The 14537-nt window shown below is 41.6% G+C and overlaps 1 protein-coding gene across 3 annotated transcripts in view; it reads left to right on the plus strand.

The window, feature by feature from the left end:
- Positions 1-14537, plus strand: part of LOC5519989 (glutamyl aminopeptidase) — an 18411-nt gene continuing 3874 nt past the window's right edge. Inside the window, exons 1-16 of one of the 3 annotated variants that reach the window (XM_032364960.2) lie at positions 1-208; positions 1512-1719; positions 5269-5556; positions 6841-7018; positions 7744-8014; positions 8237-8357; positions 8878-9032; positions 9892-10005; positions 10916-11050; positions 11780-11845; positions 12015-12080; positions 12445-12614; positions 13190-13269; positions 13594-13718; positions 14037-14092; positions 14167-14317. In XM_032364960.2, coding sequence (XP_032220851.2) covers positions 173-208; positions 1512-1719; positions 5269-5556; positions 6841-7018; positions 7744-8014; positions 8237-8357; positions 8878-9032; positions 9892-10005; positions 10916-11050; positions 11780-11845; positions 12015-12080; positions 12445-12614; positions 13190-13269; positions 13594-13718; positions 14037-14092; positions 14167-14317 — 2220 coding nt within the window. In that variant the 5' untranslated portion in view covers positions 1-172. Of the gene's footprint in view, positions 209-1511; positions 1720-2133; positions 2153-2921; positions 3165-5268; positions 5557-6840; positions 7019-7743; positions 8015-8236; positions 8358-8877; positions 9033-9891; positions 10006-10915; positions 11051-11779; positions 11846-12014; positions 12081-12444; positions 12615-13189; positions 13270-13593; positions 13719-14036; positions 14093-14166; positions 14318-14537 lie in introns of those variants that run through there. The other 2 variants (XM_032364962.2, XM_032364961.2) reach the window with 2 other exon arrangements.

The raw sequence follows: 14537 nt of genomic DNA on the forward strand, positions 1-14537 counted from the left end.
CTGTGTCGAAAGTGCCTGAGTCTAACAAAACATCGTGTGAAATCGCGTTGTGATTGTGAAAAAGGTTCTTCTAATTATTCATGCTTTACCGTTTCAAACAGTGGAAATGTAAAAGAAGGAAGAATTTTCTGGGAAAGGGTATGGTATAGTATGAGCGACAAAAGTCGAGAAAATGGGAGAAAGACAAGGATTGTTTCTAGTTTTGCAGGTGAGAACAAAAACAATATTAAAATTCTAATCATTCAGTCTGCCACCAATCACACATTTATTCAAATGAGAGCTTTCATTTTAAAGCACTTACAGGAGATGTGAATGAATCGCAGTTGTTTTAATAGTTTTCTGCTGCTGCTTTAGGATTTCCGACCGTCAGTACATCTATACGCACTTTCAAAACGAATGACTGGGAGTTTCGAGGGATTTCAATTGGGGAGCTGGAAAATTATTTTTGGGAATTATCAATTGGAGTACGGCTTTTTTTCTCGAAGCAGGTGTTGCTTCACAATGCGGAAAAAAAGGATGTTTGGTTGGTATTTTTTTATCGCGTTATTCAGCAAGTCATCAGATTTATTTATTTGGTCATCAAAATACCAAAAAAGCCTGTAAGGTTATGTCTTCGGGGAATATGTAGCCTGCTTGCAGACGGTACTCGGTGTAATTATTGCGGAAACCCCTCTCTGTTCGGTTAATGGGGGCGATCTTGTATCCCCCACAGGAACTACGCGGCTTAAAATACAAGATGGCGCCCGATCACCGATCGGGTTTTCCGTGCGTGATAATAACACCAAGTACCGCCTGCAAGCAGGCTAGGGAATAAGCCTCCTCCTCTCCCATACACACACTGTTTGGGGTGCTCCTCTGTTGTTCCTTGCTTCGATACACTATTTTTGTTTTATAATAACTTAATAATAACTTAAAAAACAAGGACGTCCAGCCTGAGAACATATGCTAAGAACATATCGAGGCTTAGATAGCAGCTAAACTATCATTTTGTTGGTGTGACGCCTTTTAAAATGCAGAATTATATTAGTGTGTTCATAATATAAACAACAGTCATAAGTATCGTGGGTGTAATTCTTTTTCTTGAAATTCATATACACACGGAAATTTACAACGTTATAATTATTTCCAGCCGTTAAATGCTCAAAAAAAAAGAACAACCCATCATCAACTGAAACTTAGAAGTTCTTAAAAAAGAGTGTACACCTTCTTGACTGCCTACCCTAATAAATAAAGGGAAAAGAGGGCCCTGCTAGCAGGGAACGAAAGACAGCTCGGTAGGGGGTGAAATGGCGCTACACAAAGGAGGAGGAGGAGTCGAGCGAGAAGTGAATAGCATAGGCTACATGCCCGGGTTCAAGCTAGCGTATGATCATGGGCACCCTGTGGTAGCATAATCACTTGACACGGCTTCTGCTCTAGTATTTTCATTCAACAAGTTGTTGATTTGCATAAGCCGACTCGCCAAACCATCTCGAACTGCTGCAGGCGACACAGGCTTGTTTTGATTTCAGAATATGTCTGACGACTCGGAACAAGCTCCCCTGAGAACCTCGTCCCCGCCATCTTCTCCCACTGAAGACTTTAAGGGACCAAGCTTTGGGGGTGTTTTTCTCAGCAAGAAGAAGATCATAGGTGTTGCAGTTGTTCTACTAGTTCTTGTGATTCTGATTATTGTCCTGGGCGCGTTGCTAGGCCATGCAAGATCTAAAGAGGCAAGAGGTAAGGATATCTTAAAGTCATGAGAAGACATTAGTCCAGCAGCTCGTAAATTCATTTAAAAGTCATTTTGAAATTGCTGGTTTGTGATCTGATGTGACAACAATATTTTTTATGGCCAATAATCTTGAGGAATTGTAGTCTTAATTAGTTTATTATTACAAGTGTTGATCTGCTTTGGTTTTTTTCGTTTAGTATCAGGTGCAAATGCGACACAAGTAAATTTGTCAAAAAATTATACAATAAATTTATTAGTTATAGGTGTCATAAAAAACTCATAGCTGCTAACAGATCAACATGTTTACGAAAGCACACATGATTGTCCAATCAGGTTTAAAGGACTATGCGTTCTAGGATTGTATATTTGCCGTGCGGACACTGTTTGAAGGCGGTTTCATCTCCAAGTGGAATGCTTGTTTAGTGTTAACTTGAGAAGGTGAGCGATGCGGCGACGTGAAAATATCTTATAAGTGACCAATCATTCTTATCCGATGTCAGGGTTACAGTAGCCAAAACTCCAGAGTTGCATATTTTGACAGCTTTTATCTGGAGCGGTTGGCAAACGAGAGAGCGTTAGCCTAGCATTCCCGTAAACCTTAATGGTGTGTTGACAAATGGCTATATAACACTACTCTTCTCCTATGTCATGACGCATTTATGAAGCTTTCCTCCAAATCAAGGTCATAAAAGCGTTAAATTGAGCACACAGAAAACTGTAGCTGACATTATACGCTTCACTGATTCAGCTTTTTAATTGTTTGGATGAACTTTTGCGTAACTCGATTGCAAGGTCAAGTCGGGACCTCTTTCAAAAGGACCACGCACTTCTAGATCAATCATTTCACCAAGTGCTTTATCCTGCTTGATCGTTGGCAGACAAAACATTTTTTTTAAACACTTCTACTATAAAGAGTCACCCGCTTTCTCTTATCAGATATGTAGTAGCTTATAGGGTTTTAAAGTTGAGTTCTGGTTAAAACCATACCTTTTAGAATGCAAGATCCAATCGCATCGTCATTTGCAAATAAGTGCAAATTAAAATATAGTGTTCATAAACAAAAAAAGTAAAAGTTCGCCAAAAAGCAAATAATGTGTTTGCTTACGACGCTCACACTATGCGATACTGGATTCTCTTGAGTCCACAACGTGTTGCGCTCCATCGTTCGCTTTCCGGTGCGTGCTGTGAGCGTGGAATCTTATCGAGTTTCGGATTTCACTAACGGGACAATCCTCTTGGAAGTACTCGTAGCAACACGAGCGCGTACTTATTGTTGTGTTTTTCAATATGGGTACCGCCACCGCTATCGCGGGTGCACTGCCTGGAATCTATGTGAGCAAGAAGAAGCTTTATATGGTGGCTGCACTTATTCTTGTTCTGGCCATCATTGTGATTATCCTCGCTGCGTTATTAGGGAAAGCTAACTCGGCTTCGGCTCGTGCTGCAAAGGGTGAGTGTTCAATTGATGGACGGACGCGAAGAAGCTCCTCGACCTAATGACTCTAGCATTTGATTTGCCAAGCAGAGTGCCGGGGATCATAAGGAAATTATTATACTTTCACACTGTGATTCAACCTAAATTAGAAGGTTATAATCGAAAGAGTATCGTTGACACGCTGTCGTAGCATTTTCAAACCATTGGTTTTCGTTTGCCTATTCGCAGCCTGGAAGTTTTCAGTGCATATTACTTACAGGCTAAGTTTCGAATAATGTTTAGCTTAGTACCCTTTATTAATATACCTCGTTCATCTCTGTGGAAGGTACGGGACTCGTAACCCTTCAACCACACCCCAAGCGTGGCCCGTGCATGGCCTTATATTGTTACTTAGTTCTCAAAGTTATACGTTTAAAGTTTTTAGGTTACCTACATGGTCGTTTATGGTCATTCTTTATATTTTTTTTGTTTCGAGTCCCATATAACGAGGAGAATAATATTGTTTTATCCGGTTTGTTTCCTACTGTGCGAGCTAGTGATTTTTGAGCACATTCTTTAAAATGCGGCTGTTAGGTCGGGTTATGTTATTGAGCTACCTCGCAAGAACAAGCGATTTGATTGGTTGAGAAACTCGGGATAAAATGCAATATACACCTCCAAGGAGGTGGATATCTTCCTGCGCCCCGAAATCGAGCAAAATGGCGAGTGTAACAGCCGATTTGCAAGTGTTTTCGAAAAGAAAATTGCTATAAAGCTTGTTTTATAATTTAAAACAATTATACCATTTCCATTTCGGCGGATAATGGCTTTAAAAGTATCTACCTCGAGCCTTCCGTTCTCGGTAGATATTTCGTTAGATATTTCACTATCCACCTCAATGGAAATGGTATAATTGTTAAATATTCCATCTTTAATAATTTGCCAGCTCATTTTAGTACATTTAGCACTTATATTCGAGCTCTATTCTTCTCGGAGTGCAGCCAAACATCGCTGGATCTCCTACTATGATCAGCACTCAAATTTGCATAAATTTGTTTCGTTACCTTGCCACCGCTGCGTGTTCTTCATTGAAAAAACACATGTCCATGAGACTTTTTATTCAATTCATCAAGAAATAACATTTGTGCACCTTCACTTTTCTATTCTTTATGCAACCGTCTTTAAAATTTAGCATTATACAAGCAATTCAAATTTAGTGCGAAGTAAATTATAAGGATTCTTATGCCTAAAGCTGCCAAAAGGTGGTTATACCTTTTGCGGTTTTCCTTTTACTGTTCGAAATTGCTAGATGGATGCTCGTGTTTGTCAATATGCCTATAAGCATCGCCCGAAGCAACTTCACTCTTGGTAGCCTGTACATGAGGCCCCAAGCTTCACTACCAGGAGCCGCGAACCCGCGACAACACGAATTGACCAGGGTACACTCCAGGGAATAAGACACCGAGAGCATAGCAATATTGGGACCCATTATCTTGTGTCCACCTTATACTTCGCTCGAGGTGTGAATCAGTGCCATTAGCATCCTCATTCGCTCGGTTGGAGAGGTGTCGAGCACGAGGAAGCATATAAACATTCCTTTATCCTTATCCCTGCGCCAGTTTCAACGTGATAAACTGCCAAGAAGGGCTGGGGGAGGGGGGGAAAACTAATGAGGAAGGGTTGGAGGAGGGGTTCGGAGGGAAAAGAGCAAGGGGTCAACCATTATACTTTATTGAGTAGGATTTTTTTTCACGGTAACTGGTGTGCAGGATACTTTTTTGACAAAACGATGCAGGAATAGTTTTTAGATCCGCAGGGCATGCTTGATTTCCCCCAAAACCCCGCCCTCCTTAAAAGTTAAATAAGTGGTCCCAGTTATTTTTTATTTTTTTTATAAGTTTGCCCTCTTTCTCGTGTGTCTGTGCCCAATGATGGTTTAACTGTAAAATTGTGATATTTTGTTCCCCATCGCGTCAAGCAATCGGAGTAATACATGCTACATAGCCTCGGGGCTAGTTTGGTCTCACTATGCCTTATAACTTCCTGTTACATTTTACAGCATACATATACTTACCAGGTTAAGTACCCCCCCCCCCCTCATACCTGCAAACTAATTATGCGTCTGTTGTTTCTATTTCAGAAAGCAAGGGTGCAGGTCAGGGGGGTGATGGCAAGGGCACGCCCAGTCCTACGCAGCCGTCCAGCCCCCTCCCTACCACCCCGGGTACGGAGGCTTGGTGGAATGTGCGTCTTCCAAAGAACGTGGTCCCTGTGCATTACAACGTGTACTTGAACATCATCCTGAAGGAGCTGCGCTTCACAGGAACATCAGAGATCCACTTGAACGTCACGCAATCTACTGACCTCATCTTGGTGCACTCTGCCAGAATGAATGTCACGTCAGGGTCTGTCATGAACAAGGCTGGAGGTAAAGCTGACAATATGGCACGTCTACTAAAGCCCTTGCATAAGATTGTTAGAGTTTTAATACAGGTCAATCCCATCGCCATATTTATCTCCCGTTTGATACTGACTACTTTCCATTGGTTAAATCCCGCAAGTAACTTAGATGATTTTAATCATTGTTACTCAAGTATTGGACTTCAATGGTAGATGCTTTTTTTGAAGTTTTCTTGCAAATAAACTGTTGAATTTTCAAATTAAAACAACAGAAAAGGAGTGACTGATCTTTATTCTTGAGACGTCTCGAGTAAAAGCATTTTCTAGTCGAAGAGAGCTTCCCTGGACAGCGGCGTAGCCAGGATTTTTAACAGGAGGGTGCCCAAAAGGCCAGGTGAAGGCATTTTCTCCTGTATTTCAAATAATGACTCATACATTTACTGTATTTTTGGCTGCTGGAAGGGGGGGCCCGGGCCCCCTGGGCCACCCCCCTGGCTACGCCCCTGCTGGATGCCAGAGGCAATCGGCTAGGCTTCAAAGCCGGGTGCACTACTACTTGCTCTCTTGTCGACATCTAGTTATCGGGTTTACGGTCGAAAGAAACTTTCAACCCAGTGTGATTAACGATTGACCACGCCTAGTTTTTCATGTGTTTGGTATTGCAAATTATGCAGAAATGTATAAATGCCTGACTGCAAGGACGTTTCCCCAAACAATATTTTGGCTCTGAGGGAGCGCAGCGACCGGAGAGCAAGTCTAATCTTGGTATCCGCATATGCGAAAAGCTGATCTTTCGTGTCCACACCACAGGCTTCCCAGTCAGCTGATTTGTATTTTTATTTCATGCTGATCAGCGGTCTTTTTAGCGCATGCGCGAGTTTTATATAGTGGATGTGATTTTTCTTGTCCACACCACAGGTTTCCCAGTCGGCTGATTTGTATTTTGATTTCATATCGGTCAGCGGTGTTTTAGCGCATGCGCGAGTTTCATATAGTGGATGCAATTTTGGATGCAATTTTTCGTGTCCACACCACAGGTTTCCCAGTCGGCTGATTTGTATTTTGATTTAATGCTGATCAGTGGTCTTTTTCGAGAACCCCTGTAGTGAAACATGCTCGTCCCGTCCTCTGAGTATTCACTTTCTATTAGAAACTTCTAGTTTTTAAACACCTTAAAAGCATGTGTTAAAAACGTGTTTTCGCAAATGTATCGGGTACTTTAAAAACGTGTTTTCGCGAATGTCTCGGGTAATTTGATAGTTTTGGTTGTAAGAGTGGGCGTTGGCTTATATATATTTTTTTTATTGTTCAGATCAACAAGCTATTAAAAAGAGATTTTGGTTCGAGAAAAATCAGTTCACTGTCTTGCAAATGGAGACAGCTTTGGAGCCTGGTCCTTATGTGGTCATGCTTGGCTTCGAAGCGTTCCTATCCGACCAGCTGAACGGCCTCTACAGGAGCCAATACACACACAAAGATGGCAAAAATGTGTAAGTAATTACCTTATTACACTTAATTTTCGCGACGTCAAAATTTCGCGATTTTTAGATGGCGATATTTTGCGACACTATTTTCGCGATTTTCCAGTCTTCGTAAAAACCAGATCATTTTATTTTCGCGATTTTGATATAATAAAATCAAGCAAAACCAGTGGAATTATCAAAACTGAAACAAAAATATGGGTGGGAATACTCTACCGTAATATAAGTAAATTAGATGAAAACATAGACAAGTTGTTTCCATGTAGCCTATTAAACGGCCAATATTTCCCCAAAGGCTTCTTGTGTACTCACTTAATATTCGCGCATCCTAATTTTCACGACACTTAATTTTTGCGTCACTTCATTTTAACGAATCTTTTAAAATCGCGAAATTCGCGAAATTTAAGTGACGCGAAAATTAAGTGTAATAAGGTATACTATCTTTATTAACTGTCTTTATTGAAGTTAGCACACACAGGAATAATTGATTTTACAAAGGCAAAGACCAATTTAATCCTTTAAAGTAGGGCAATCACGCTGCCATTGTCACACAAAGCATATATTTCCATCGGCTAATTCAAATGAGTAACCAAGATATGTTCAATTTTAAATATCGTCAATAATTTATCAGACTTCATTTGTAGATTGCTATTTTAAAGATTTCTTGCGAATAAACCTTTGTAATTTCAACTATAAACAAAAGAGTGGTTGACCGACATTCTTTGCATCCCCAGCACCATTGCGACAACACAGTTTCAGCCGACAGACGCTCGCAAGGCGTTCCCTTGCTTGGACGAGCCCGCACTGAAAGCCACTTTTAACATTACCATAGAGCATCGCCCCGACTTTATCGCAATCTCTAACATGCCTATCTGGAAAAATGAGACACGGAATGGAAGAACCGTGGACCATTTTGAAAAGACCGTTGTAATGCCAACGTACTTGTTAGCGATGGTAGTGTGCGACTTCGGCGTCAAAGAGACTAAATCAGCTAGGGGAGTGATGGTAAGGTTGTTAAAGAGTCTCTCAGTTTATTAAACCTAGCAAAATACCAATCGCCTTTGGGGGATCATTTCGAGAACTATATAACTTCGTCACAAAATCCGTCAGAGCTGTGCGGCTAACAAGCACTCTTTCACTGCTAACGAGACCGTTATTTCAGTAGTATTCTTAAAAGTATGTTCGATGTATTCAATTATATTTGATACTGGCTCATATCTTTTTCAGATGCGGTATTATGCCCCCCCTGATAAAGTCGAACAGCTGAATTACGCGGCCAGCATCGGCAACAAGATCTTGGATGATTTCGAGCACTACTATAACATCAGCTATCCATTACCCAAAGCAGGTATCATTCACTAGTTTTCACACCACACATCTCTCGCTTTGTTTTATAACCATTCCACCCTGTATACCCTGAAGATTTAGAGTTTAAAGTCATAATATGTCGCTCTTATTTTCTCTCTACTTGCCCTACATTCCGTACCAGAATCTTACCCTATCTCTCCTTCTGTGCCTTCGCCTTCTACTAGACTGGCACTAGTACTACCCATGCACACCCAGTGCCACTCGCAAAGGAAGCCCGCGCCTTGTCTCTAAATTCTTGACATTGTTATAACACTATTGACGTAGGGAGGGAATTTTGCCCTGGTTTACCATGGAAATCAAGTATAAGTTTTAATGACTGACCATTAGGACGTGATAATAACAGCAGACGAGGAGGATTGCGCCCATATATCAGGCGTGTGGGCGAGACGCGTTTCTATCGTGTGTGCCTGTAGCTTGGTACAGTCATTATCCCGTTACTATCGTTTGTTTCTATACCTTTGTCCGATTCTATCGGTGGATGATTTTCTATCATTTTCTAGACATGATCGCTATCCCTGATTTCGCCGCTGGCGCCATGGAGAACTGGGGTCTAATGACGTACCGCGAGACAGCTCTGCTGTGGAAAGAGGGCACCTCCTCGGAAAGCTATAAGCAACGCGTAGCAGCTGTAATAGCACACGAACTGGCTCATCAGGTCAGATTTAGATTCAATTTTCTTTAAAATAGCAGTGCGTCTTTTTTTATGTTTTCAAAGCTAGAAGTGGGAGGAAGTGGTTCATTGATATAGCAGGCATATGGCATGGTGAGGGCTAAAAAGCGAGGGGGGGGGGGGGGGTAACGAAGAGACTGAGAGATCTGAGGTGGTTTAGGGACATAAAGAGAAAGACAAGAAAGTAGACAGGGTGGATTATCATGTCGAAGAAGTATAATTATATATTTGAATAGCACTAAAAAGATAAAAAAAATTACAGGCATTTCGAGGCTACTGCCTCTTTATTAGTGTCAAGAGGCAAATGAAAAATAGAGCGTGAGACATTACTACTTGACACTGATGGAGAGGCACTAGCCTCTAAATCTAAATCTTTAATTATCTTCTTCGTCTGATAACATGGATCATCTAAATCTAAATCTTTAATTATCTTCTTCGTCTGATAACATGGATCATCTAAATCTAAATCTAAATTTTTAATTATCTTCTTCGTCTGATAACAAGCGCTACCAGCTTAACACTTCGTTACATGGATCATCCTGTCTCAAGTAATACGATAGGTGATACGGGCCCTGATAATCCATTCCCCCACTAGCTGGAACAAGAGTTCCTAAGATACCTCCTTTCTACTCGGATAACTCAAACTCCCCGCTCACTTGATCTGACTCCAAGACTAATTTTCAGTCAGTTCTACTTTGTTCGTGAGGATACAAGTTAACGGAGTTCCTCTATAGATCTGAACCTTGCAAAGCATTTTCAATATGGACTTGATGCTTGTCGGAAATCTCATTTAACTAGGCTGTGTATATCGCGAGCCGGACTAACATCAAGCATTCCTTCCTAGTGGTTTGGAAATCTCGTCACAATGGAGTGGTGGGATGACTTGTGGCTGAATGAAGGCTTCGCAAGCTTCGTCGAGTATAAGGGGGTTAACAAAGTGGAGCCAACATGGGGAATGGTAAGGCTTTCACCTTGGAATAGTCAACGAATCCTCGATAGTAAGATATCGAGTCTTAGTCGATTCATTGCTCTCATGCCCGACAATATTGCGACAATGTAGCGACAACATTGCTGGCAAGACGCTCGAGCGACGCTGACCGAGTGATGAAGGCGCTGTTTAAAGTCTGCGTTGAGAGGAAATGTGAAGCAGTTTTTCAGCATTTCCTTTAAATGGCTACCGAGCGTAGCGGCGCCAGCAATGCCATATGATAGAAGAGCTGTTTGCACGGGGCTTTATAGTGATAAGTCCAACAAATCACTCGCAAGTTGCCTTAACCATGTTGGTGCTGTTTGTATGGGGCTTAATAATGATAAGTCCAACAAATCACTCGCAAGTTCGACTTAAGTTAACTTGCGCCTTCTCAATAATGTCCCTGAATTTGTCTAGCCTTAACCATGTTGGTGCTGTTTGTATGGGGCTTAATAATGTTAAGTCCACCCGAACACTCGCAAGTTCGACTTACGTTAACTTGCGCCTTCTCAATAATGTCCCTGAATTTGTCTTGCCTTAACCATGTTGGTGCTGTTTGTATGGGGCTTAATAATGTTAAGTCCACCCAAACACTCGCAAGTTCGACTTACGTTAACTTGCGCCTTCTCAATAATGTCCCTGAATTTGTCTTGCCTTAACCATGTTGGTGCTGTTTGTATGGGGCTTAATAATGTTAAGTCCACCCAAACACTCGCAAGTTCGACTTACGTTATTATGCGCCTTCTCAATTGTTGCCTTAACCCACCAGTGCGCAACCTCTCGTTATGGGGGGGGGGGGGGGGGGTAGTAGGGCCATGGTTGTGAAAACCCCATACTCGTGACAAGTTCCATGCACGAGACAAATAGAATTTGAATTGCTATTAATGGTGTTTCGTAGGATGACCAGTTCGTCATCACGGATTCGGATACGGCATTCAGTCTCGATGGGCTAGTGTCTTCTCATCCAATCAAAGTCGCTGTCAATCATCCGGCAGAAATCAACGAGATTTTTGACTCCATCTCCTACAACAAGGTGCGTAACGACGTGTGATTGTAACGACACATATGTGTAAAGCCATGTTAGTTTAACGTCATATGTGTGCAAAGCCATGTAAGTGTGACGTCATATAGTTGTAACGCCATGTAAGTGTATCGCCATATAAGTGTGACGCCATGTTAGTGTCCGGAACGTCATAAACGTGTAACGCGCCATATCAGTGTAACGTCATATAAGTGTAAAGCCATGTTGGGGTGATGTCATATACATGTAACGCTATGTTAGTGTTACGTCATATAAGTGTAATGTCTTGTAAGTGTATAGTTATATAGGTGTAACGCCTTGTTAGTGCAATGTCATATTAATTCAACGCTATGTTAGTGTAACGTCATATAAGTGTAATGTCTTGTAAGTGTATAGTTATATAGGTGTAACGCCTTGTTAGTGTAATGTCATATTAATTTAACGCCATGTTAGTGTAACGTCATATAAGTGTAATGTCTTGTAAGTGTATAGGTATATAGGTGTAACGCCTTGTTAGTGTTTTGTCATATTAATTTAACGACATGTTATTATATCTTAATATAAGTGTAACGCCTTGTTAGTGTAACGACATTTAATTGTAACGCCGTGTTAGTGTGACGTAATATAAGTGTAACACCGTTTTAGCGTGCCATCGTTATAATTGAAACACCTTGTGAAATCATATAAGTGTAACACTAGCTCCACTAGCTCTAAACTCGTGCTGCGTTCTGAAACTCACAGGGTTCTTGTATATTGCGAATGCTCGAAGACTTCCTAGGTGAAAACAAATTCAAGAAAGGTTTGACGGTAAGTCCTTGAAGTTTGCATCTAATATGAGCAACATCTTTGATTGATCGACTTTCGATATTTTGTTTTCTTTGGCAGAGTAGTTCCATACCAGTATTACAAACGTCCCTTAATCGAAGCCCACTTTAAGTTGCTAATGGTAATATAACCATATACTTGTTTCTTTTAGAGATATCTGAAGAGACATGCCTATGGAAACGCCGAGACGGATGATCTTTGGAAAGCACTGAAAGAGGTAAGGAAACTGAACAACAGCAACACCTCCCGCCACCCCGACCTGGCGATGGTAGAGGGGGTGGACCACAAAAATGATATTTCTCAAAGGCTCAGTAGGGCAATCATCTGTATTATATTTTTACCACGGTGTTTATACGGACCATTTTTACGGTCAATTTTAGAAGCGCGTGTTACGTTGACGTTGGTCGTACGAGGAAAGCGAGGCTGCTCGCTCAAATTCCAGTTAGGAAGAATATCATTTCTATTTATCATAATGTGTAATGTTTTCGGATGTGACGTCTGTTAAATACATTGTGATGTATCACGGATGTGACGTCTGTAAAAGTACATTGTAATGTTCCCGGATGTAACGTGCGTTCCAGGAGAGTGGGCAGGATGTCAAGGGCGTCATGGACACGTGGACCCTCCAAATGGGGTACCCTGTGGTGGATATCAGGCGGAAGAACAGCTCCCACGTGACTGTATCCCAGAAGCACTTCCTCTATGACCCTAACGCTAACGTCAGTGCGTCCAAATACAAATCCCCGTTCAAGTGAGTATTGGTCAGCGTGCTCCCTGTTGTTTATGAGTTTCCTGTCTGTCTTGTGTTTTCTGTGGCTTTGGATGAGACATTGCCAAGAACCCTCATCCAAGCCCGACTTTGCCTCACCACCAGCCACAGGAGTCCCAAGTAGTACGCTAAGGCTAAGTATAACTGTCCTATTGAGACTTTTGTACAGCTTAAGGTCTTTGTACTCACAATAGTAAGCTGTTGTTGCATATAAAGGAAAGCAGTGTGGCCCGACTTAATAGGGATTAATTTCCTACTATGTTGGGTAGTTTCCGGACTGATGTATATCTTTACATGCATGAAAGAAGTTTAAGGATGTTACCCCCCTTTATTCAAGACTCTAAGGATGAATCCGATTTCTTTTGTAGTTCTTTAACAAACGTTGTCATGCGAGACAAGTACGATGCAGTGAGCCAGTTAGTTTGCGACATTGTTTGAAAATTCAAATCCGGGTCACTTGACATTAAAACATTAGCGTCACTTTGAAGGATGCACATAGAAATATAGGGAACCGTTTTTATCATAATTCTTTAAACTGCCTTCTCTTCCTCTTGCAGCTACCAATGGGTCATCCCATTCACTTACAAAACCAAAGCCATGCCAAGCGAAAAGAAGATGTTAATAAACAAAACATCAGGTAATACCTTCATTTTTTTTTTAATAACTGTAAATGTTCGTCTTAGCGCCCAACTCATAAAATATTTTAACAGTCCCCACTGGTTTAAATTTTGAAATAAGCGACTCTCAAAATCTGATAACCACCGCTACGATGGTTTTTGCAGGCTCATAGCACGGCTTTGGCGAAAGAGGGGATGTGTGTTGGTGTATGTGTGTAGAGGGATGGGGGGTGGTGTGCGTCCCGCCCCTACAATAACTCCACCCCTGGTTTACTGGTTTATGTGTCCAGTAAAAGTGTCCAAGGTACGATGGTGGTAATGCTGTATCTTTTTATTTTTTCAAGTTGATTTGGAGTGGGATAGCCAGGGCTGGATGAAGGCAAACTTCGGCCAGCGAGGCTTTTACAGGGTTAATTACGATGACTCGAACTGGGAGAGTTTAGTTAATGAGCTGGAGGCCTCGCACACGGTACGGTAATGGACAAAACGACAGACAGACATAGTATTGAATTTTTGGGAATTTATTTCGTAAAGGCTGCTTATCTAACTACACCCACAGTGCTTCATGGGTATATAGAATAATGGGAAAACGCAAAAATACAGATTTGAAAAAAGTAGCCTTGTTTATTTATACCTCTGACAGTGCACGGTAGATTTCAGAACCGCAATTCCCCCATTTGTACACTTAACGTGAAGTTTGTGGGGTACGACACATGGATTCGCAGAGTGCAACGTTATTGGAAGAAATGCATGGCTTGATATTTGTTTCAATTGAAATGCTTTGCAGACGTTTACTGTATCCGACCGCGCGGGAATTTTGAAAGACGCCTTTAACTTAGCACGGTGAGACAACGGGTGTTCTTGATGCGTAATCATTTTCGTGCGTTATCCAATCAAATGCTTAATGTATTTTTTAGTGGGAAAATGTTGAACTACACACAGGCATTCGAAACCACGCGTTACTTGAACAAAGAGACGGAGTACGTCCCGTGGAGCGCCGCCCTGTCGGAAATCAACTTTATCAGTGGTCTACTCTCCCGATCAAGTCCCGCTTATAAGTACCTTCAGGTCAGTTCTGTTCTTTCCGTCTCCTCTGTTCTTCCCTCTTGCCTTTTCTCCTATCCTTCCATCACAATATTGGATGTGACTTCTTTTTGCATTTTCTTCTTTTTCTCTTTTGTTTTTTAGATCATTCTACCTTTGGCTTCTTCTACCCTCTTCCCTTTTCTTGCCCAAGTCCCGCACCACTCTCTCTCTCGCCCCAGCTTCCTCCACTTCAGTATCCTTT

This window comes from Nematostella vectensis, chromosome 3 (genome assembly GCF_932526225.1).
Source record: "Nematostella vectensis chromosome 3, jaNemVect1.1, whole genome shotgun sequence".
Lineage (NCBI taxonomy): Eukaryota > Metazoa > Cnidaria > Anthozoa > Actiniaria > Edwardsiidae > Nematostella > Nematostella vectensis.